Source organism: Patella vulgata, chromosome 3 (genome assembly GCF_932274485.2).
Source record: "Patella vulgata chromosome 3, xgPatVulg1.2, whole genome shotgun sequence".
Taxonomy (NCBI): domain Eukaryota; kingdom Metazoa; phylum Mollusca; class Gastropoda; family Patellidae; genus Patella; species Patella vulgata.
The window spans coordinates 39,753,265-39,771,174 of NC_065881.2; the positions used below are offsets into that span (position 1 = coordinate 39,753,265).

Below are 17,910 nucleotides of genomic sequence, written 5' to 3' on the forward strand. Positions count from 1 at the left end.
ATCCAAGACTTTTCTTAGGCTTCGATATTCATGGTAAATGGACAGCGACTATCAACAAAGACAAGTTCAAATATTTATGTGTTGTTTAGCTCACAACGCGGCTCGCTGGGCGTATGTTTCGTTAACTGGCTACTTAGGCCTATTGTTTTAATACCAGTTTGGGCGTAAAAACTTATAGACAATTTGAGCGTCGGACTATACGCCTGTAACTTCAATGATTCCCTATAATTGCTTTGAGAAAATACTTGTCTGTATAACAGTTATAGTTATCTGAACACTTGGAATTTATATGTATTGATTTTGTTAATGTTATGAAGAAGCCTATCAGTTGTGACAAATTGATTCACGACTTATTACCCTTATCACTTATTGTCATGTAAATTTTATTTTGCAATAGAACAATAACAATATGACTACTTTTATGAATTGCTATATACATGCATGACTAAGCTTATTTGGGCGCCGCTGTTGATATTTTCAGATGATAACATACATATTGAATAAAGTAGGCTAGCTGTAAATTTTAAATCAATAGTTATGTTAAACAATGTAGCAATGACATTTTGAATGACAAGTTGATACGCTATGCTGTATAACAGAAAACAGCAAAACTTAAGCGTAAGACAGAAAAAGGACAGGGTATTCAGTTGATAAGACACGTGCCGGATATAAGAATGGCAATAGATGGTAAGATTTATATTTCCCTCATTTTAGCATAAATTGTCAGTAACAAAGACCTTGATAATGGCATTTTAGTGTAATATTCACCTGTAATTTATCCATTATTATATGTTGATCATTTGGGTCACAGATAATCTCACATAATAATAATCATGTCTTTTTTATATAAAATATCAAAACACAAATCGAAATGATAAATCAACGGGAGCCTACTCTACTGAATGTTAGTATGTTTGACATTTAAAAATACCAGTATTTGATATTTATTAGTCACCGAATATCATTCATGAACGAGAAGCAGAAGATAACATCAGAATGACTTACCAAATATACACAGAAGTAAAAAAGGTGGATATTTTACTGTAACACAATAAATAATTTAAACCCTCTGCTTACGGCAAAACCACATTCCGCCAATGTCTCTGACAGATTTCAGAATTCGCGATTTTCGTTATCATTACGTAGTTTTATTTATTTGTGACATTGTGTATTATCTCGTATTTGCATAATCAAGATGATAAAGACATTGTAAAGCAAGATGGAGAATATGTATATGAAGCTGTTATTAATACCATTGGTAAGTTACTGCTGGAAGTAAGCATACAATTAGTTTAAAGTTTTCTACCCATAGATGTGTCGACACATGAAGACAAAAATAAATCTAAAATTAGGAAACAAACCGACTTCTGCTCAGCCATTCGAAACAAACCCGTAATTAATTGGTACTAAACCAAAGAGGTTTAATTCCTTAAAGCAGATGTCCATTTTTCAGCAAGGAAATATTAAATGACCTTTATTTCTTGATTATCTGTATTAACACCTTTTGATTTGTAATGGCACTACAGAGAGCGCGATGAAACGGGGAAATTTGTAGTCGCCTTCTTAACAGTGCAGGTTTGGATCTGATCAGATGGGGTAGTAAACTTGGCCCATGATCAGATGGTAGAATGGTGTCGGACAAGGTATAAAGTAAAAAAAAAAGATAGCCACGCAAGATAACCCAAACAGCCACTATGTCTCAAAGGAAAGGGAAACTTGGGCGTTGACCAAATTTGATTGATAATTGAAAACGCCATGTAAAAATAAATGTAGTTAGTATAGTGTCATTTCATTACTGTACAAAATGAGGCTGCACATTAATTTGGAAACACTGCACGCTTATTTTATACACAACTGTCAGAACAGATGGCGAGGGAATATACCTTTGTTCAGTTGAGTCCAGTTTCTAATTATTAAAGCAAACAGATCTGTAGACTGAATCTTCATGTTAGTTACGCAACAAAATCCACCTGTTGATCAAACAACAGACAATAGATTTAAGTGTAATGAAAGGGGACTTGACAATTAATAATTGATTTCTTTTTTCAAAAGGCTTCCGAAAAAAAATCGACCATGACAGCCAACCTCCATAAAGTTGAATTTACACATCGGTTGCAATATTTATATTCCGTGAATGTAATTTCCATGGATTTGGTTCTTCATTATAGGTTACGGAAAATTCAGCGTTTTTCTCTTTTTGTTCTGCTGTTTGGCTGCAATGGCTGATGCCATAGAAATACTGTCACTGTCGATGGTAATGTCGACTGCTGTGTGTGACCTTAACCTCACAACTTTTATTAAAGGTTGGATCGATGCATCTGTTTTCATAGGTAACTGTTGTATTAATACAAATATTTGCATGTTTTACAATAAATATTCTTTCCATTAACAAGATCGATTTTGTACTTCATTGAAAACGGAAGAGATAATTAAGTAAATACTCTGGGTAATTTTGTCCTGCCACCGGGGAGTAACTCACCTCTCAAACCCTTCGGGCGAGCGGTTAAATTCATCTTCCTCGCTCAATATATGAACAGCAACTTTTTGATAAGTCAAATATTTAATGCAGTAGAACATATTTGCTTATCAAGTTAACATTAGGAAACATCAAGTCCAGCCCAATTCGAAACGATAGCCAACGCCCTAGTCACACTTACACTCGTACACCAAACCAGGAAGAACAGAATAAAAGTGAAAACGTATAGACAACGACATAAAAAAAAACATAAACACGTATTATGATGAGCAACTATTATAATTATTAGTAGACATATATATGTACTATATAATGTGGTCTTATTTATATTGATGCACAAAACATATTAATTAGTATAATGAATCAGTTTCATCAACTCGGTGATAAAAGGCATACGTCGTCAGCAGGTGACAGTGATATTTAGTAGAGTTCGGTCTTTTGAATAACCCCGCATCCACAATCAATCAGGTGAGTCTTGTTCTTCCCTACCCGAGGTTTGCACTTGATTAATTATGTTCTCTTTCATAACCGATCAACTCTTTGCAAGAGTTTGAAGTTCACTCTCGATCTTGAATAAAACGGCCACTATCTATAGGTGGTTCTATAATTTCAACATAATACATGGCTCTATGCAAAGAAATGAAATGAAATGAAATGAAATGGGGTTTAACGTCCTACTGTTCTGCTCCTAACCTGGGCTAATGAAGACGGGCATACACCATACAGTGTGCTATGAGGGAAATTTTGCCCGGGCAGCGGCGCTACGGCCTACTGTTTTATCGAATTCCAACTGCCAAGGGATCTTTTACGTGCACGCCAATGTGTACACGGGACCTCGGTTTTTCGTCCCACCCGAACGACTAGACAGCTGTCCTTGTCAGGCCCTCCATCCTGCATCACTGACAAGGGGGAAACCACGCCGGAAAATCTGAATGAACTTTCTCGGCCAATGCAGGGATCGAACACCCAACCTCCAGGAAAGCGAGCCAGCGTCTTATCCACTTAGTCACATGATATCCCTCTATGCAAAGATCTGGAACAGGATTTTCACTAGTATGGTGAGCACTATTAGGACATTTTACTTGTTCGTCTTGGATCCATGGTCTAGACTGTGGACTTCTGGAGGTTCTCCGGTCTAAGTAACAGTACTGAGTGTAGTAGTTCATACTCCCGCAAACCCATATCCGAGACCTGTGGGACTATCTGAAGAAATAAAATACAAACTTTCAGTTTTCAAGTGGAGTTGGCCATAAGTCTATAAATTCCCATACTCCTTGCAGTATATCGTTTCATTAGACCTAATCCCACTCAAGCACCGCCATACTCACCGCAAATTTCTGTCCCAAATTATAATTAGTGCAACAGTCAGATCAACAACCAATACATTACAACGTAACAAAATCAATCGGTATTAACCAACTCTAAATTATGTTGAAGTGTCTGGTCATGACAAACATGGATACATATTATCGAATACTTAAAATAATTGGTACAAACATAAACGTTTATAGAATTCATATCGGAGAGTTGACTTGAGTCAAAGAATTTTAGTTCCAATAGACAGTTTCAGCAACAGCCAAATTTACCGATGCGAGTATAGATGTTTGCTCCCGATGCATCCAAGGCCAGGGTAAAACAATTCTTGAAATTAGCACTAACAAAAACTGAGATTTTTTTAAGAGGTCACCCCCGTTAAGCGGGAGTCATAAACATTCCATTTCATTTTACTGTACTCCGGAAAGATTTGATTAGACGATGAAAATGGACACACTGCGTCAAAAACACAGGCCACTGATAAATTCCACACCTTGTAAGTGTCTGGATAGTACGGTGGCTGATTTAGGCGCGTGAGGTACCAAGTCGAGCGTTCGAGATACTAAGTCGAGCGCTCGAGATAATTAAGTCGAGCACTCCAGATAATGAAGTCGAGTGCTCCAGATAATTAAGTTAAACATACGTTATGCACGAGCTAAACCTACCTATTGCAGGTCTTTCTTTAGCCCTGTAATGTTATATAAATTATTAATTAGACATTAATTAACTTATCCAGACTATAATCAACTCTCGATGTCATCGCTAGCCTGCGATATTTACTGGATTATGATCCGATCTGCTGCTTAACGCTCATTCATTCATTTAGAAATTATGATCGAGGCTAGGTCCAACATTCAATCGCTAAATTCTCGGTTCAGAGTGGATCAATTTGACTGAAATTTACATTATCAAGTTTTTAATTATTATATAATATACGGTGGCTGGTAAAGGACATCTCAATCGATCGACTTAGTATCTCGAGCGAGATCAACTTTCTATAACGAGACTAAACTGTGTTTTATTGTACGAAAGTTCGCGGTAACCAGGCGCGTGTCCAGAGGGTGGGGGGGGGGTCCGAAGGATCTAGACCCCTGCTGTTCGCGAATAAAATATTTTTTGTTTCTCCTACATTCATCCAAATAACATTGAACAAACGAACGAGTGAAGCATTGTGATTCCTATCCAATCCTATATTATCTGTATTCGCCTAAATATTGTCTCAGACCTTCTGATTTTATAAAATCTCAGATAACTCTTAGACCTCGCCCTAAACTGCTCAAATTCCTTGACATGCGCCTGTGGTGATTGGGTGAGACGATTGAGTGAAGGCTAGGAGGTGCGTCGTTTCCTGCAGCTTCCGACTACTCTTCTCGGCAACATCGTTGCACACCGCTGGTTTGAGGTTCAAGGATAGTGCCCGAGACGTGTCCCTACTTAGCACGAGTCGATCGATCGAAATATTACGTCGATCGATCGTGATAATTTCGATGTCCTTTCCTACCCACTGTATGGATTAGACCCGTTCGATCGTATTGTCCCGCGCACCCGACTTAATTATCTCGCGTGCACGACTTAAGTAACTCGAGCAAGATGTTGTTGAGTTACTGAAATGTGGCAATCATTTCCGAACAGCCAGTATTTTGAATCGAATTAGTATATTTTGGTTTACACAATTAAGGGTGATCATGGTTGAACCGACTCCCATTTATTAAGGGTTAGGGTTAGGATCTGGATGTCCAATTAAACACCAAAATAACATGAAAATATATATATTTACAGGAATGTTTTTTGGGGGTTTAATATGGGGGCCTATTGGTGATATCACTGGTAGAAGAACAGCTTTATTAGCATCTCTTATGGTTAACTGGGTGTTTGCCTTGACGTCCAGTTTTGTTTTCGGCTATAGAGAATTTCTGGCTCTTCGAATTTTAAGTGGCTGTGGGTAAGTGCTTTATAAGTTTTTAAATGGCCTCATTTAATTTGTACTTACATTTTCGTCCTCTAGCTGTATTGGTTTGCCTGGTTTCAGTCTACTCTTTCGCATGGACATTTTACAGACTAAAGTTTGCTGATTTGCAGACCCTTCTTATGTTTATAAGAAAGAGCCTCGTCGAAGTTTCTGGATTCATCTTCTCCTAATCTTTTAGTTCGGGAAAAAAACTAACAGGCCCGACGAAGCAAAATACATACTGAAAAGGGGGAGGGGCTAGCTAAAGTGAGAATCCGGGGGCTTCCCGTAGAGCATATTTTAGTTTCTCCTACACTCATCAAAATAACATCGAGTCAACAATGTGGGCAGCATGATTATGGCCTCACTCCGCTTTAATACACCTAAATGGGCAGAAATATAATCTCAGAGCTTCAGTTTTTATATAATTCTCGGGTAATCCACCCCGGAACCCCCTCCGGTTAATTTTCGGAACATACACCTGAAACCCTTGTGTAAATGTATATGTTTAAAAGAATAACTTTTATTAACAGTATCGGTGGCAGTGTTCCTGTTATATTTAGTTATTTTGCCGAATTTCAACAAAAGAGTCATCGAGGTACTATGTTAAGTGTCCTAACTTTATTGTGGATGAGTGGTAATGTTGTCGAATCTGGTTAGTATTGGAATGTAATACAGGTTATCTGTTGTTAAAGTTGGTACATAAACAGCACTATTGTACACACAAAACACTCATGTTTATCACTGCAAACTGATAACTTTGTCATTATAAGTAAAATTCTTACCATTATGCCAATCTCAAAATAGTGGGTTGACGAGCTGCTAAAGTTAAACCCCATTCCATTGCAAGATTATACATTTTATTGTTTCGTCCATCTGAGACAGTAGATAGAAGATATATTTTTGAAACTATTTCACAAAAATTTGGTACAATACTCACTGAGATATCACTAATACAAGTGGAAATGCAAATTTTCTAACAATAAATGTAGATAGCAGTCTTGTACCCACACAGCTTATAAATACACTAACCAGATGATAAGATTTAGTATCAAAATAACAAGATAAACTTTTCGAACCATTCAGCCAAAATTTGTATGAAATTCACTGAGATTGCACTAAATGGGGCCAACATTTATGAATTTTCGGAATGCTCCCGAACTACTCTTGCAATCCTGCACTACAAAAGCTCGCTTCATCCCTGATTACGTTATTCACTTCACAACCTATATGTACTTTTCAGGATTAGCTTGGATAATTCTTCCAGACCAAGTGGGATTTACAACATCTGTGATTGACTATAGAGGATGGAGATTGTTTATATGTCTGTGTGCTGTTCCAAGTTTCGTCTCTTTTATAGCATTTATATTTATGCCAGAAAGCCCCAAGTATCTTCTACAGGTATATATGCACCATGTTAATGCACGTTGATGACCTTGGCTATCATTAATAATAATAATAATAATAATAATAATAATAATCATTTTGTATAGCACTGAGTGCTCCAGCTAACAGCTGCTCCGCGGCGCTTTTCACAATTAAAATATTACATATAATATAAAACAAATAGTTCTAAAACATTAAAATGTCAACATGTTCATAGTTTAAAAGCACGTTTAAAAAGTTCGGTTTTAAGATTTTTTTTAAAAACAGCAACGTTAGTAGAGTCTTTTACATGTCTAGGTAATTCATTCCACACGTTAGCAGAGGCGTAAACAAAAGCCCGTTCACCAGTTTTAGTTTTTACTGTAGGAACATGAAGTAAGTTTTTATCAGCAGAGCGTAGGTTCCTGCTTGGTTTATACGGGGTTAAAAGTTCATTAAGATATCGTGGGGAACAGTTATTATTTAGACAATTAAAAGTTAGAAGACCGATCTTCAAATTAATTCGTTGATAAACTGGTAGCCAATGAAGATTTTGGAGTACTGGAGTAATGTGTTCAGATTGTTTAGTTAGAGAAACGATACGTGCAGCTTTGTTCTGAATTTTCTGGAGTCTGTTTATATCTGATGCTGGTAATTGGTATAGAAGCGAATTGCAGTAATCTAGTTTGGAGAGAACGAAAGCGTTAGTTAACATTTTAGCGATATTTGACGTTATAAATGGTCGAAGTTTACCAATGTTGTAAAGATGAAGATTTAATGATTTGCAGGTAGTAGAGATGTGACTTTTCATTTCAAGATCGTGATCAAAGTAAACTCCAAGATTTTTAACTGATTGAGAGGATGTTATTGTTGAATCACCGATTTTAACGGATTGAGAAAGAGATTTTCTGCTGATTAAGATGACCTCTGTCTTATCATCATTTAATTTTAGGAAATTAAGATTCATCCAATTTTTTATGTCATCTATACAAGCCTCAAGTTTACAGATTTCGGTGGAGTCACTCGGTGGTTTCAAAGCAAGATACAGTTGTGTGTCGTCAGCATAAAGATGAAAGTTAATTCCATGTTTTCGGATGATATCGCCAATTGGTGTTGTGTAGGCAGTGAATAAAAGGGGACCAAGAACCGACCCCTGCGGAACTCCAAAGCGTAGGGTTTTGGGAGACGATGTTGCTTTCTCAATGACTACATACTGTGACCTGTCAGTTAAATAAGAGCGTATCCATTTTAGACATAGTTCATCGACGCCAAAACGTGTTTGTAACCGGTTTAATAGAATATCATGATCAATAGTATCAAAGGCGGCACTTAAGTCTAGTAACACTAATACGACAGACTGTTTATTATCTATGTTAGTAACAATATCGTTATATACTCTCAGCAGTGCTGTTTCAGTGCTGTGACCCTTCTTATATGCTGATTGAAATTGTTCGTCAAGATTGTTAATAACAAAATGGTGTTTTAGTCTCGTGGATATAACTTTCTCAATTAGTTTTGATATGTATGACAGATTAGACACAGGTCGAAAGTTCTTTAAGTTATTCGGGTCTAGATTTGGTTTCTTCAGTAGCGGTTTAACATGGGCGATTTTTGTGAACTGGCTTACATTACCATGCATAATTGATGTGTTAACAATATGTGTAATTATTGGTAAGAGTTCATTTATATACAGTTTAAGTAACCATGTTGGTATTGGATCAAGGTTGCATGAAGAAGACGAAGATTTACTTATCAAATCCTTGAGTTCTGTATTAGAAGCAGATAGGCTTGCATGCTTATCTCTAGTTAATATACAGTGAAATTCCACCTTCTGTGATATCAGTTTATCACAGGCTTTGTTTCAATAAAGAATTTGACTTGTATACAAACCGTCAGAAATTGTTGTCCATCTGCTAACTAAACATACATGTATCGGTGGAATGATCGTATATCTGTGTCCGTGGAGCATCAAATTTTAACTTTGGATTTATATGCCACAAAATCACAGCATTATTATGCCACTGATCATTATACCATTTGTTACAGCAAGGTAAGGAAGATGAAGCAATACAAATTTTACAGAAAATATACAAAATGAACAACGGAAAAGAATTATTCGTAAGTATTTGTCTGTTTCGGAAATTATTAATTGTATTATCATCTGTTACCTGAAACATTATCACATTATATTTGAATGGAACATTTTCTATCTTTGCATGTTTTTATACACCTATGTTGTGAGTGTACATTGTCATCACTTATTGTGAACTCTATAGTCTTCAAAAAACAATCACCAGAACACACAATTGGTGCACGACACTTCTGTTCTCTTTTCGCGTCGCATGGGTGCGAACAGTACAACAAATAAAAGAACCACATCCGTCTTATCATTTGCATGCTTAATTCCTAAATAGCTCCAAAATAGTGTTTTATCTCCCTAAATTTTATAAATATTTTGGGTCAGCCTCATAATCCACCCCTTTACTTTATCAAAGACCTATTTTGTATAATGTTGCATATTCTATATTATACCTAAGGAGATAAAGAAACTAATTATTGGTGATACAGAAAAAGATCAACTTATTAATAATACAACAGACACCATACCAAACAAGAGTTCAAATGTTTGTCTATTTTCAAGGTTTTTCAGCACAATAAAAGCCGTGAGTAAAACAGAGTGAATTGATATGTTTTTTTTCTTCAAATTCTATGTTTTTGAGTTGTGGTTATTATTGAGTGTAATGAATCTGTGATCGCAAATAATAGATGTCTTGCAAATATTAACATTTAAAAATCTAATGATATGGGGTTTTTTCTGTGGGTATAAATTTTGTTTCTGTGGTGCACCGATAAATGATTCCTTGCCTTGTATGCCACCATCTATCATTTATATGTCATTATTATTTTTAAACAGATTTTTAGAAAGTTGGCCTCATTATTTAACAGACACTATGCATTAAAAACTATACTTCTGTCAATAATATCTAGTACATTTTCATTCGGGTATGTATGACCATCTAGATGTTACATTTATCTTTTAAAATTCAGTTGTAACCGTTTATTGGAATATTAATAATTTTGCAACTGAGTCGATCCCAGCTTTGATGTTACATTTATCTTTTAAAATTCAGTTGTAACCGTTTATTGGAATATTAATAATTTTGCAACTGAGTCGATCCCAGCTTTGACACAAATTTTCCCTGCGTACATGCAGAAGACTTGCATTGTCTCAGAAATATCTAATCTCCGATAGTTAGGAGCGTTTCCACTTAAAATTTGAAGCTAGCTTGGACAACTGTCTCTAAGCGGGCAATGTCCGCTGGCAGTCCCTATCCCTTCTTATATGTAGCTACAAATTGTATAATACCGCTCATCTCCACCTCTGGTCTAGGCTATTTTGGAATCCTTATCGACTATTTTTCACCGTGATTCATCTTTGTTTGCCAAAGGAATAATTTCTTGCCACGGCTGACACACATTTATAATAATTCAACACTATTTTCAAGTAGAATATTGCGATTAAAACATACACAAAATACGTTTGAACTGATCAGCCATTACGAAACTCGAACATGCGCAGACCGTATTCGCTAAATTCTACTTGAAAATAGTGTGTTAAATTTTTATAAATTTGTGTCCGATATCTTGAGAAATGATTCCTTTTGCGAAAAATAAAGAATCACTGTGAAAAGTAGAAGGTAAGAGTTCCAAAATAGCCTGAGAATAGAGGTGTGATAGAGCGGTATTTTACCGTATTTTCATATTGCTGCTATATAGGGAGGGCTAGGAATTGTCAGCGGACATCGTCCGGTCAGAGACAGTTCCTAAAGGAACTAGCTTGGACCCTGCTTCATTTTCGCACATAGAAAATTGAGGAATTGTTGCCCATTGTGGAAACGCACTTGTATAGGTATTAGAATATACATGTATTATAATAAATTAGTTCTGTTCTAATTTTATGTCATATGCCAATATTAAAAAGAGCTGACGACCTAATTTACTTCTTAAGAAAAGAAATAATATGTTATTTTAAAAGTATACTTAAATAACATTTCTATTGTATAGTGATTTATTTACCTTTTTAAATATAACCCGACATGGTAACTTAAAACGCTTTAGCCCGTAGACGTTAATTACAATTTATAAGGTCAATTTAAAGTGTAAAACAAAGAATACTGCATGGAGACAGGTGATTAAAGAAATATATAAGACAATATGAAATAGATATAAATGGGGGGTAATTAAGGTGGATTAAGATCCATTAAGATATTGTTTACTGAATTGAGTAATACTGTGCGGATTAGCACAACGTATTAAACATTTACTATCGGGTCGTAATTCACCCTACTACAAAATTATACAGACTAGATATCAACAACATTAGGGCATGTTCGATGTAGATTTCATGCAGGGCAACCTGTTGTATCACATTCTTGAGACAAAAAATTACTCAGATTTTGACTCCCATTCCCATCCGTTCACTAAGTTTTGTTGACTTCATTCGAACTGAGTTTGATCAGAATCTATTTAGTGTATTATTATTGGAAATCGTCAAAATGTCTACACACTTCCAATAACAACACAGTTTTATTTTTCAGTTATTACGGAATGTTTATGTGGTTTCCTGAGTTATTTTCAAGATCTGAAAATAGTGTGGGCTCTGTTTGTAGCTACAAACAAACAACTAATGTGACCGACAGTTCAATTATAGATGATCCTGATTGTTCTGGACCACCTAATATTGTTTATATACAAACATTTATTATCATGACTGCTTCATTGGTTGGCTCTATATTACCAATCATTTTATTAGACAAAATTGGTCGTAATATTCTACTTCGTAAGTTTTTCTTACATTGTGAATTTATTTTATGGTGTATTGACTCTTAAAAACATATAATTTAAATCCGATCTTCAAATATAAAACAAAGAATCTTTCCACCCATTATTAATTTGTTTCTAAATTATATTCTAAAATCTAAATGTATGAAATTGATGGCCATAAATATTACTGCCGAGGCTAAATAGACGCGTGTGTACAGACAACTTTACGCTCATTTTCAATAGAAGGCTTGATCTCGCTTTAACTACGTAGGTCTACATCTTATCATCTTATCCAGATGTTGTAAAACTCGCAGTCGTTGCTTAGGGAACATGCTTTACGCTATGCTTTCGTGCTTTTTGTCGGGTTTTATTCCAACAAGTATATCTGCAATTTAATTTTAGCTCTTGGAAAAGTTTACAAATGTTTACATCAGGTCATTATTGAAAAAAAAAATATAGAAGTTACTTAACTCTACAAACAGTTCGGTTTTATTTTGATGAGGTGGTCAAAACCCGTAAGTATGTGTGCTAACAAAACTTGTACCTACTTGTCTCAGTGTTGAATCTCAAATGACAAAGAGATACTGATTTGTTTAATATTATGGGTGTGGATACAACTAGGGAAATCCCCTCCTGGTTATTTTATATGGACACATTGCGGGATTTACTTGGTGAGATACATACAATGCTTGAACATCACCCTCGGGAGCAGGGAATAAGCTAGACAAGACACTGAGTCAGCTTTCAAATGATTTTGCTCTAAATGCCTCACGTATTGTGTACACGTGGGATCTTAGCTTAACAACATGTCTTCATTAAAATGTAAAGAAGCTGCTTCAGACATATTATAATGAATAAAACTGATAATTAATTCTGTGTGAAAAACTCATTACCGTAATATATTATCTGGAGTGTTCATGCTCAACCTAAATAATCTTTCTTTACAATTTAGGAGTTATGTTGACAATTTTCGGTTCATCCATCTTTTTCTTGTGGTTAGCAAGAAGTACAAACAGTATTCTTATTATTAGCTGTGTGTTTACGTTCTGCTCTACGGCAATCTGGTGTATTCTGGATATTCTGCCCTTGGAAATGTATCCAACAGAATTAAGGTAAGCTCTCTCATTGCGTCTATGCCAATTCATTCATAACCATATGATAAAGGAATTATTAAACCTCTTAACTCAATATTATCCATAATCTTCGACATTAAAAACACGAATTAGAATTAATATTGGTCCATTTCAATCAATATTGATGTTGTTCTCTTACCGTGAAAATATGGGCTCCTGATATCCAATATTTAAGAGATAGCGAACATTTTAAAATCAGTAAGCAGCGTCGTTTTCTCTATACATGTAGTCTCAAGCACCATATGTAATGTGGCTCCTTGGTGACGGTATAAAGCATAATCACTTGTTAGTAGTAGTAATGGTGGCTGAATGAAGAAAATAATATATGTGAATTGAAATTAAATATTTCATGTGGGGTTCTCCATAAATAGTATTGATAGATGTCACAGAGTTTGTAAAACCTTGACGGAAATCAAATATTCAACCTCCCTGGCTGACTTAAATATGCCACATGCCTCCCTTGGGCTTGACACAATTTAGTACATTAAATTTGCATTTCTTGGTCATTTTTGGGGCCAATGTATCATCTCAATTTCATTTTAAAACACAGTTATGTGCAGCACACTAATTTTATAGTGTAACTCTCTGCTATTAAATTACATCTTTTTATATCTAATTTGCAACAAAATTTTGAGATTAACCACCATATTAGTTAGAATTACCTCCCTTCATGGAACTGATTTTATTATACCACTTTTCTGTTGCACGAGGACCCAAAGCTACCCAGCCCGCCCCAGCCTGCAAGTATTGTCTTTGGGCACGGTACCTGTTAAGATCCACAATTATTTATTATATTTCCATGAAATTTAATATCAACACCTAATATAAACTTCATAGCCTTGTGCTTATGGGGCGCCGTTTGTAAAATAATTTTATAGCAAAAAACATTAGATTTAACTACGAATATATATAATTAGATAAATATTAGAACAAAAATGGCATATATGTAAATATAAAAAAAATATTGTAGCTAAAAGTCGAGTATTTGGTCTATGAAAAACATTAAATGTTATATCTTGATTTCACATCGCTTAGTTATATATATATAGCTAAATGTGCTGTTTTTCGTAGGTATAAATGCTAAATACTAAATCACTGAAAAATCTAAAGTTAAATATTTAGCTAAATATATAAACATTTAGCTAAACATTTAGCTAAATATATAAACATTTAACTAAATAATAAAAAACATTAAACTAAATATATATATTTAGTTAAATATATAAACAGTTAACTAAATATATAAATATCATGCTAAATATATATGTTTAGCTAAATGTATAAATATTTAACTAAATATATATTTGTGGTCCCGCCAATATTTCTATTATCGTAAGCGACACAAAAAACTGCGCATAAAATGATGACGTGTGCCCGACACGTGAGCCTTGGCACAATAGGCCTACTATCAATTAGAAATGGAAGCTGACCACGAACTTGTAACCCGAATCACGGCCGCGGTACTCCGTGCCGTTCGCACAGATCAAGGCAATGAGGACGTCCTCTACGTCATCGTTTAGTGTGAAGTCGCTTACAATAATAATTATTTTACAAACGGCGTGGTACGGCTGCGCTTTGTAAATTTAACTATATGTTTAGCTAAATATATAATTATTTAGCTTAATATATAATTATTTAGTTAAATGTATAAATATTTAGCTAAATATATATTATGTTCAATATTGAGTTTTTGTTGTATTTTTAGTTTAAATATTAAAAGTGAAAAATTTGCACAAAAGTCAAGATTTAACTTTATATATAAATTTAAATTAAATCTAGTGTTTTTTGCTATATAAAAAGCTAAATAATTAATTTACAAACGTGTGCTTGGTTATCCAATGGTTGGTAGTTCTGGCTTTAACGTGTTATCAGTTTTGAGAAACTCACAGATCCCTCCCCCAATTACAAGAAGAATTGTTAGTTGTGTGCATGAGAAGTGGCATTGGGTGTTCTAAATATAATAAGCATACCTTGTTGCCTGTACAAGCACAACCCCTGACGCAGGTACACATGTATAAAACAAATCATTCTAGGCCTAATCTATAGAAATGAGGTTTAATTTTCTACTTCTCTGCATGGACTGGGCTAATGAACACATGAGGGAAATTTTGCCCAGACTGCGTCAATGGTTATTTTGGGGGCGTGCTAATCATTACAAGTGGGGGGGGGGGGGTGTACGTCTATTTATCTAAGTTGGAAGATTAATAGTTTGTTTATTTTTTTTTTCTATTTTACCTTTCAGATCAACTGCTATGGGGGCTATACTGGCTTTTGTTCGATTGTTCGCTACACTAGCTAATGTGACATTTGGCACATTAATGGACAGTAACTGTTCTGTTATTATATTGCTAACATCAGGACTTGCACTTATTGGTGGACTAGCATCTTTAAAACTAACAGATATGACAAAAAAAGATATAAATTAAATAGTATGCCCTACCTCCTGCTAGACATTTCCTATTAACGCTATATTATTTTTCTATAGTTTAGTTTTTCTGCCTCCTATAGCATCACTGAAATCAGATGCAATTAGAGGGTTTGCAGGCCTAACTAACTCAAGAATATTTCTGCATTTAGTATAATTTTTGTACAGTTTTAATTTTAACCTTTAGTACTGATTTTGACATTATTATTATTTAAAAAGTAGATAAATGCTATTTTTGAAGATTGGAAACTTACTTCAGTTACCGGTACATTGAATGAAGATGTCATAATGCTCATTGGAAAATGCTGATAAAGAACTTCAACCACAGTACTGTGAAATACGTTCCCAGAAAAGTATTTATCTGGTGGTTATTTCCAATAAAAGTGTGGCATTTTCGTATATATGGAAAGTAAAAATATCCAATCTTACTAGAAAATACTGGATTCCCCGAAAAACACTCATGGAGCGCATACAGGACACACATGTAAGGGTTTCCCAAATCGACAGCCCTACGATTAGGAATGCCTGCTCGCGTGACGTCAAAGGTTGAGCGCTTGATGTACATGTTGATAAATTTTATGAAGAGTTAGACGTACAACACTTTTGGAGATAAAAATTACGGAAAAAGACGTGGACAGTGGATAATCCGAGAATTTAATTATGCAATGTGTATGCAATGAATTCTCCTCCGACTTCGCACCCGTTGCTAGGTAGTTCGTCAGCGAAGTCACGTGACACAAACATAACCTCTTTTAATATTTTTTTTTTTTTTTTATAGCGGGGATATTCCATCGCGTAAACATTGTTTTGAGAAGGATTTGAAGCAAAATTTGGATAGATTAATTAGTTTGAATATGTTTTTAGTTCAAATACATCACAAAATCACACATCTTGTACACGGGAACGTATCTTTAAGGGTAGGTGGGGAAAGGATAAAAGTGTCGGGCAAAACACTCAACACACACCATAGTTCAGCTCTATGAGACCTAGGTTCAGAGCTGAACTACATACACCACAGCGTTTTCATATCCCCTATGTATTGTCTGTCTATTGTGCATAATAATTCTTTATCACCTTCAACGTAATATTTATTTATGCGTTCACTAATAAATTATTTATGGCTCAAACAAACATGCCTTGTTATTACAGTATGCATATGGAAATAGATTTATGAACTCCAGTGGTTTGTTACCAAGTTGCGCACATATAGACGACAGAACTTCCTGGACAATCTATCTGGCTGTATAATTTACTACAGACCAATGAATGATTATAGTTAGTTATGGAAAATCACTTGAACAATTACCATGACTTTATGTAATACACAACATAATTCTTATTCAGATATGATTTATCCTAGTATAGATGCATATATTTCTGTGGATTATGTTCACCAATAGGTAAGTCATGGTGAACATATCATTTACTAGTTAAAAGATACATTCTCAAGAAAGTATTTATCGGGTGGTTATTTCCAATAAAATTATGTCTAAGTTGGTATAAATGGAAAATAGAGACTCCCAATCTTACTAGAAAAATACCAGATTCCCTTAAAAACACCCACGAGGCAAGCAATAGGTATGGCAAATGGACAGTAAGTAACAACATTCTGAAAATGGGCCCTCCCTCAACCAAGTTACATGACAAATATGGCTTCTAAAAATAGATTTTTTTTATATCTTGGGGTATTTCCTTGTGAATAAAATGTTTTGAGAGGGATTTGATGCAGATTTTTAATAGATTAATTAGTTTGAATATGTTTTTAGTCCAAATATATCATCAAATCACGCAGGAAGGCATCTTTAAAGGTAGATTATAGTCCTATAAAAGGTTAACAAAGAAAGTAATAACAAATGGTAATGTTCCTATCCACTGATATCGGTTTGGTTGAACACTTTGCCAAAACCATATTCTTTAAAATAAACAAATTCTCAAGTAGCATCACAAAAAGCTTTATTCTGGAAGCGCAAATATCGCTGTTACTTTAGCATAGTAGTATTAGAAGATAGATTATATATGTGTACAGGGGGATGTAAATCCACCCAAAGCACTTAACAATGACAGTAACATATACATAGAGGTTGCACAATACATTAACTAGAGAATATATTAACTATAAAAAGCAATAGCCTTAGAGACATCAATTAAATGTAAAATCATATATGTATGTAAATATTATATATATATAAGTCTAAAACGCCTGGCATTTTTTCTACATTAACAAAATACTATGGAATAAGCACTATTGTTCTGAACAATATGAGACAAATAATATAATTGAAATTGTATGGCTAAATGATGTGGTCTGATTAAACTTGCGGTACAGCTAGATTCAAGAATATTACAGAAAATGTTAAAATGATAAAATGAAAGGTAGTATTATTCTTTGAGAAAAATTATTACCATATAAATATCTTTTATGAGT

The 17,910-nt window shown here is 34.6% G+C and overlaps 1 protein-coding gene across 1 annotated transcript; it reads left to right on the top strand.

Annotated features, from left to right (window-relative positions):
• Window positions 1-560: 560 nt before the first annotated feature.
• Window positions 561-16,616, top strand: LOC126814545 (synaptic vesicle glycoprotein 2C). Its single transcript, XM_050539773.2, has 12 exons — window positions 561-687; window positions 1,196-1,258; window positions 2,169-2,330; window positions 5,570-5,732; window positions 6,272-6,393; window positions 6,982-7,139; window positions 9,150-9,221; window positions 9,641-9,766; window positions 10,018-10,106; window positions 11,702-11,943; window positions 12,880-13,039; window positions 15,303-16,616. The coding sequence occupies exons 1-12, from the start codon at window positions 675-677 to the stop codon at window positions 15,484-15,486; spliced, it is 1,554 nt and encodes a 517-aa protein (XP_050395730.1). The 5' UTR covers window positions 561-674; the 3' UTR covers window positions 15,487-16,616.
• The last annotated feature ends 1,294 nt before the right edge of the window (window positions 16,617-17,910 follow it).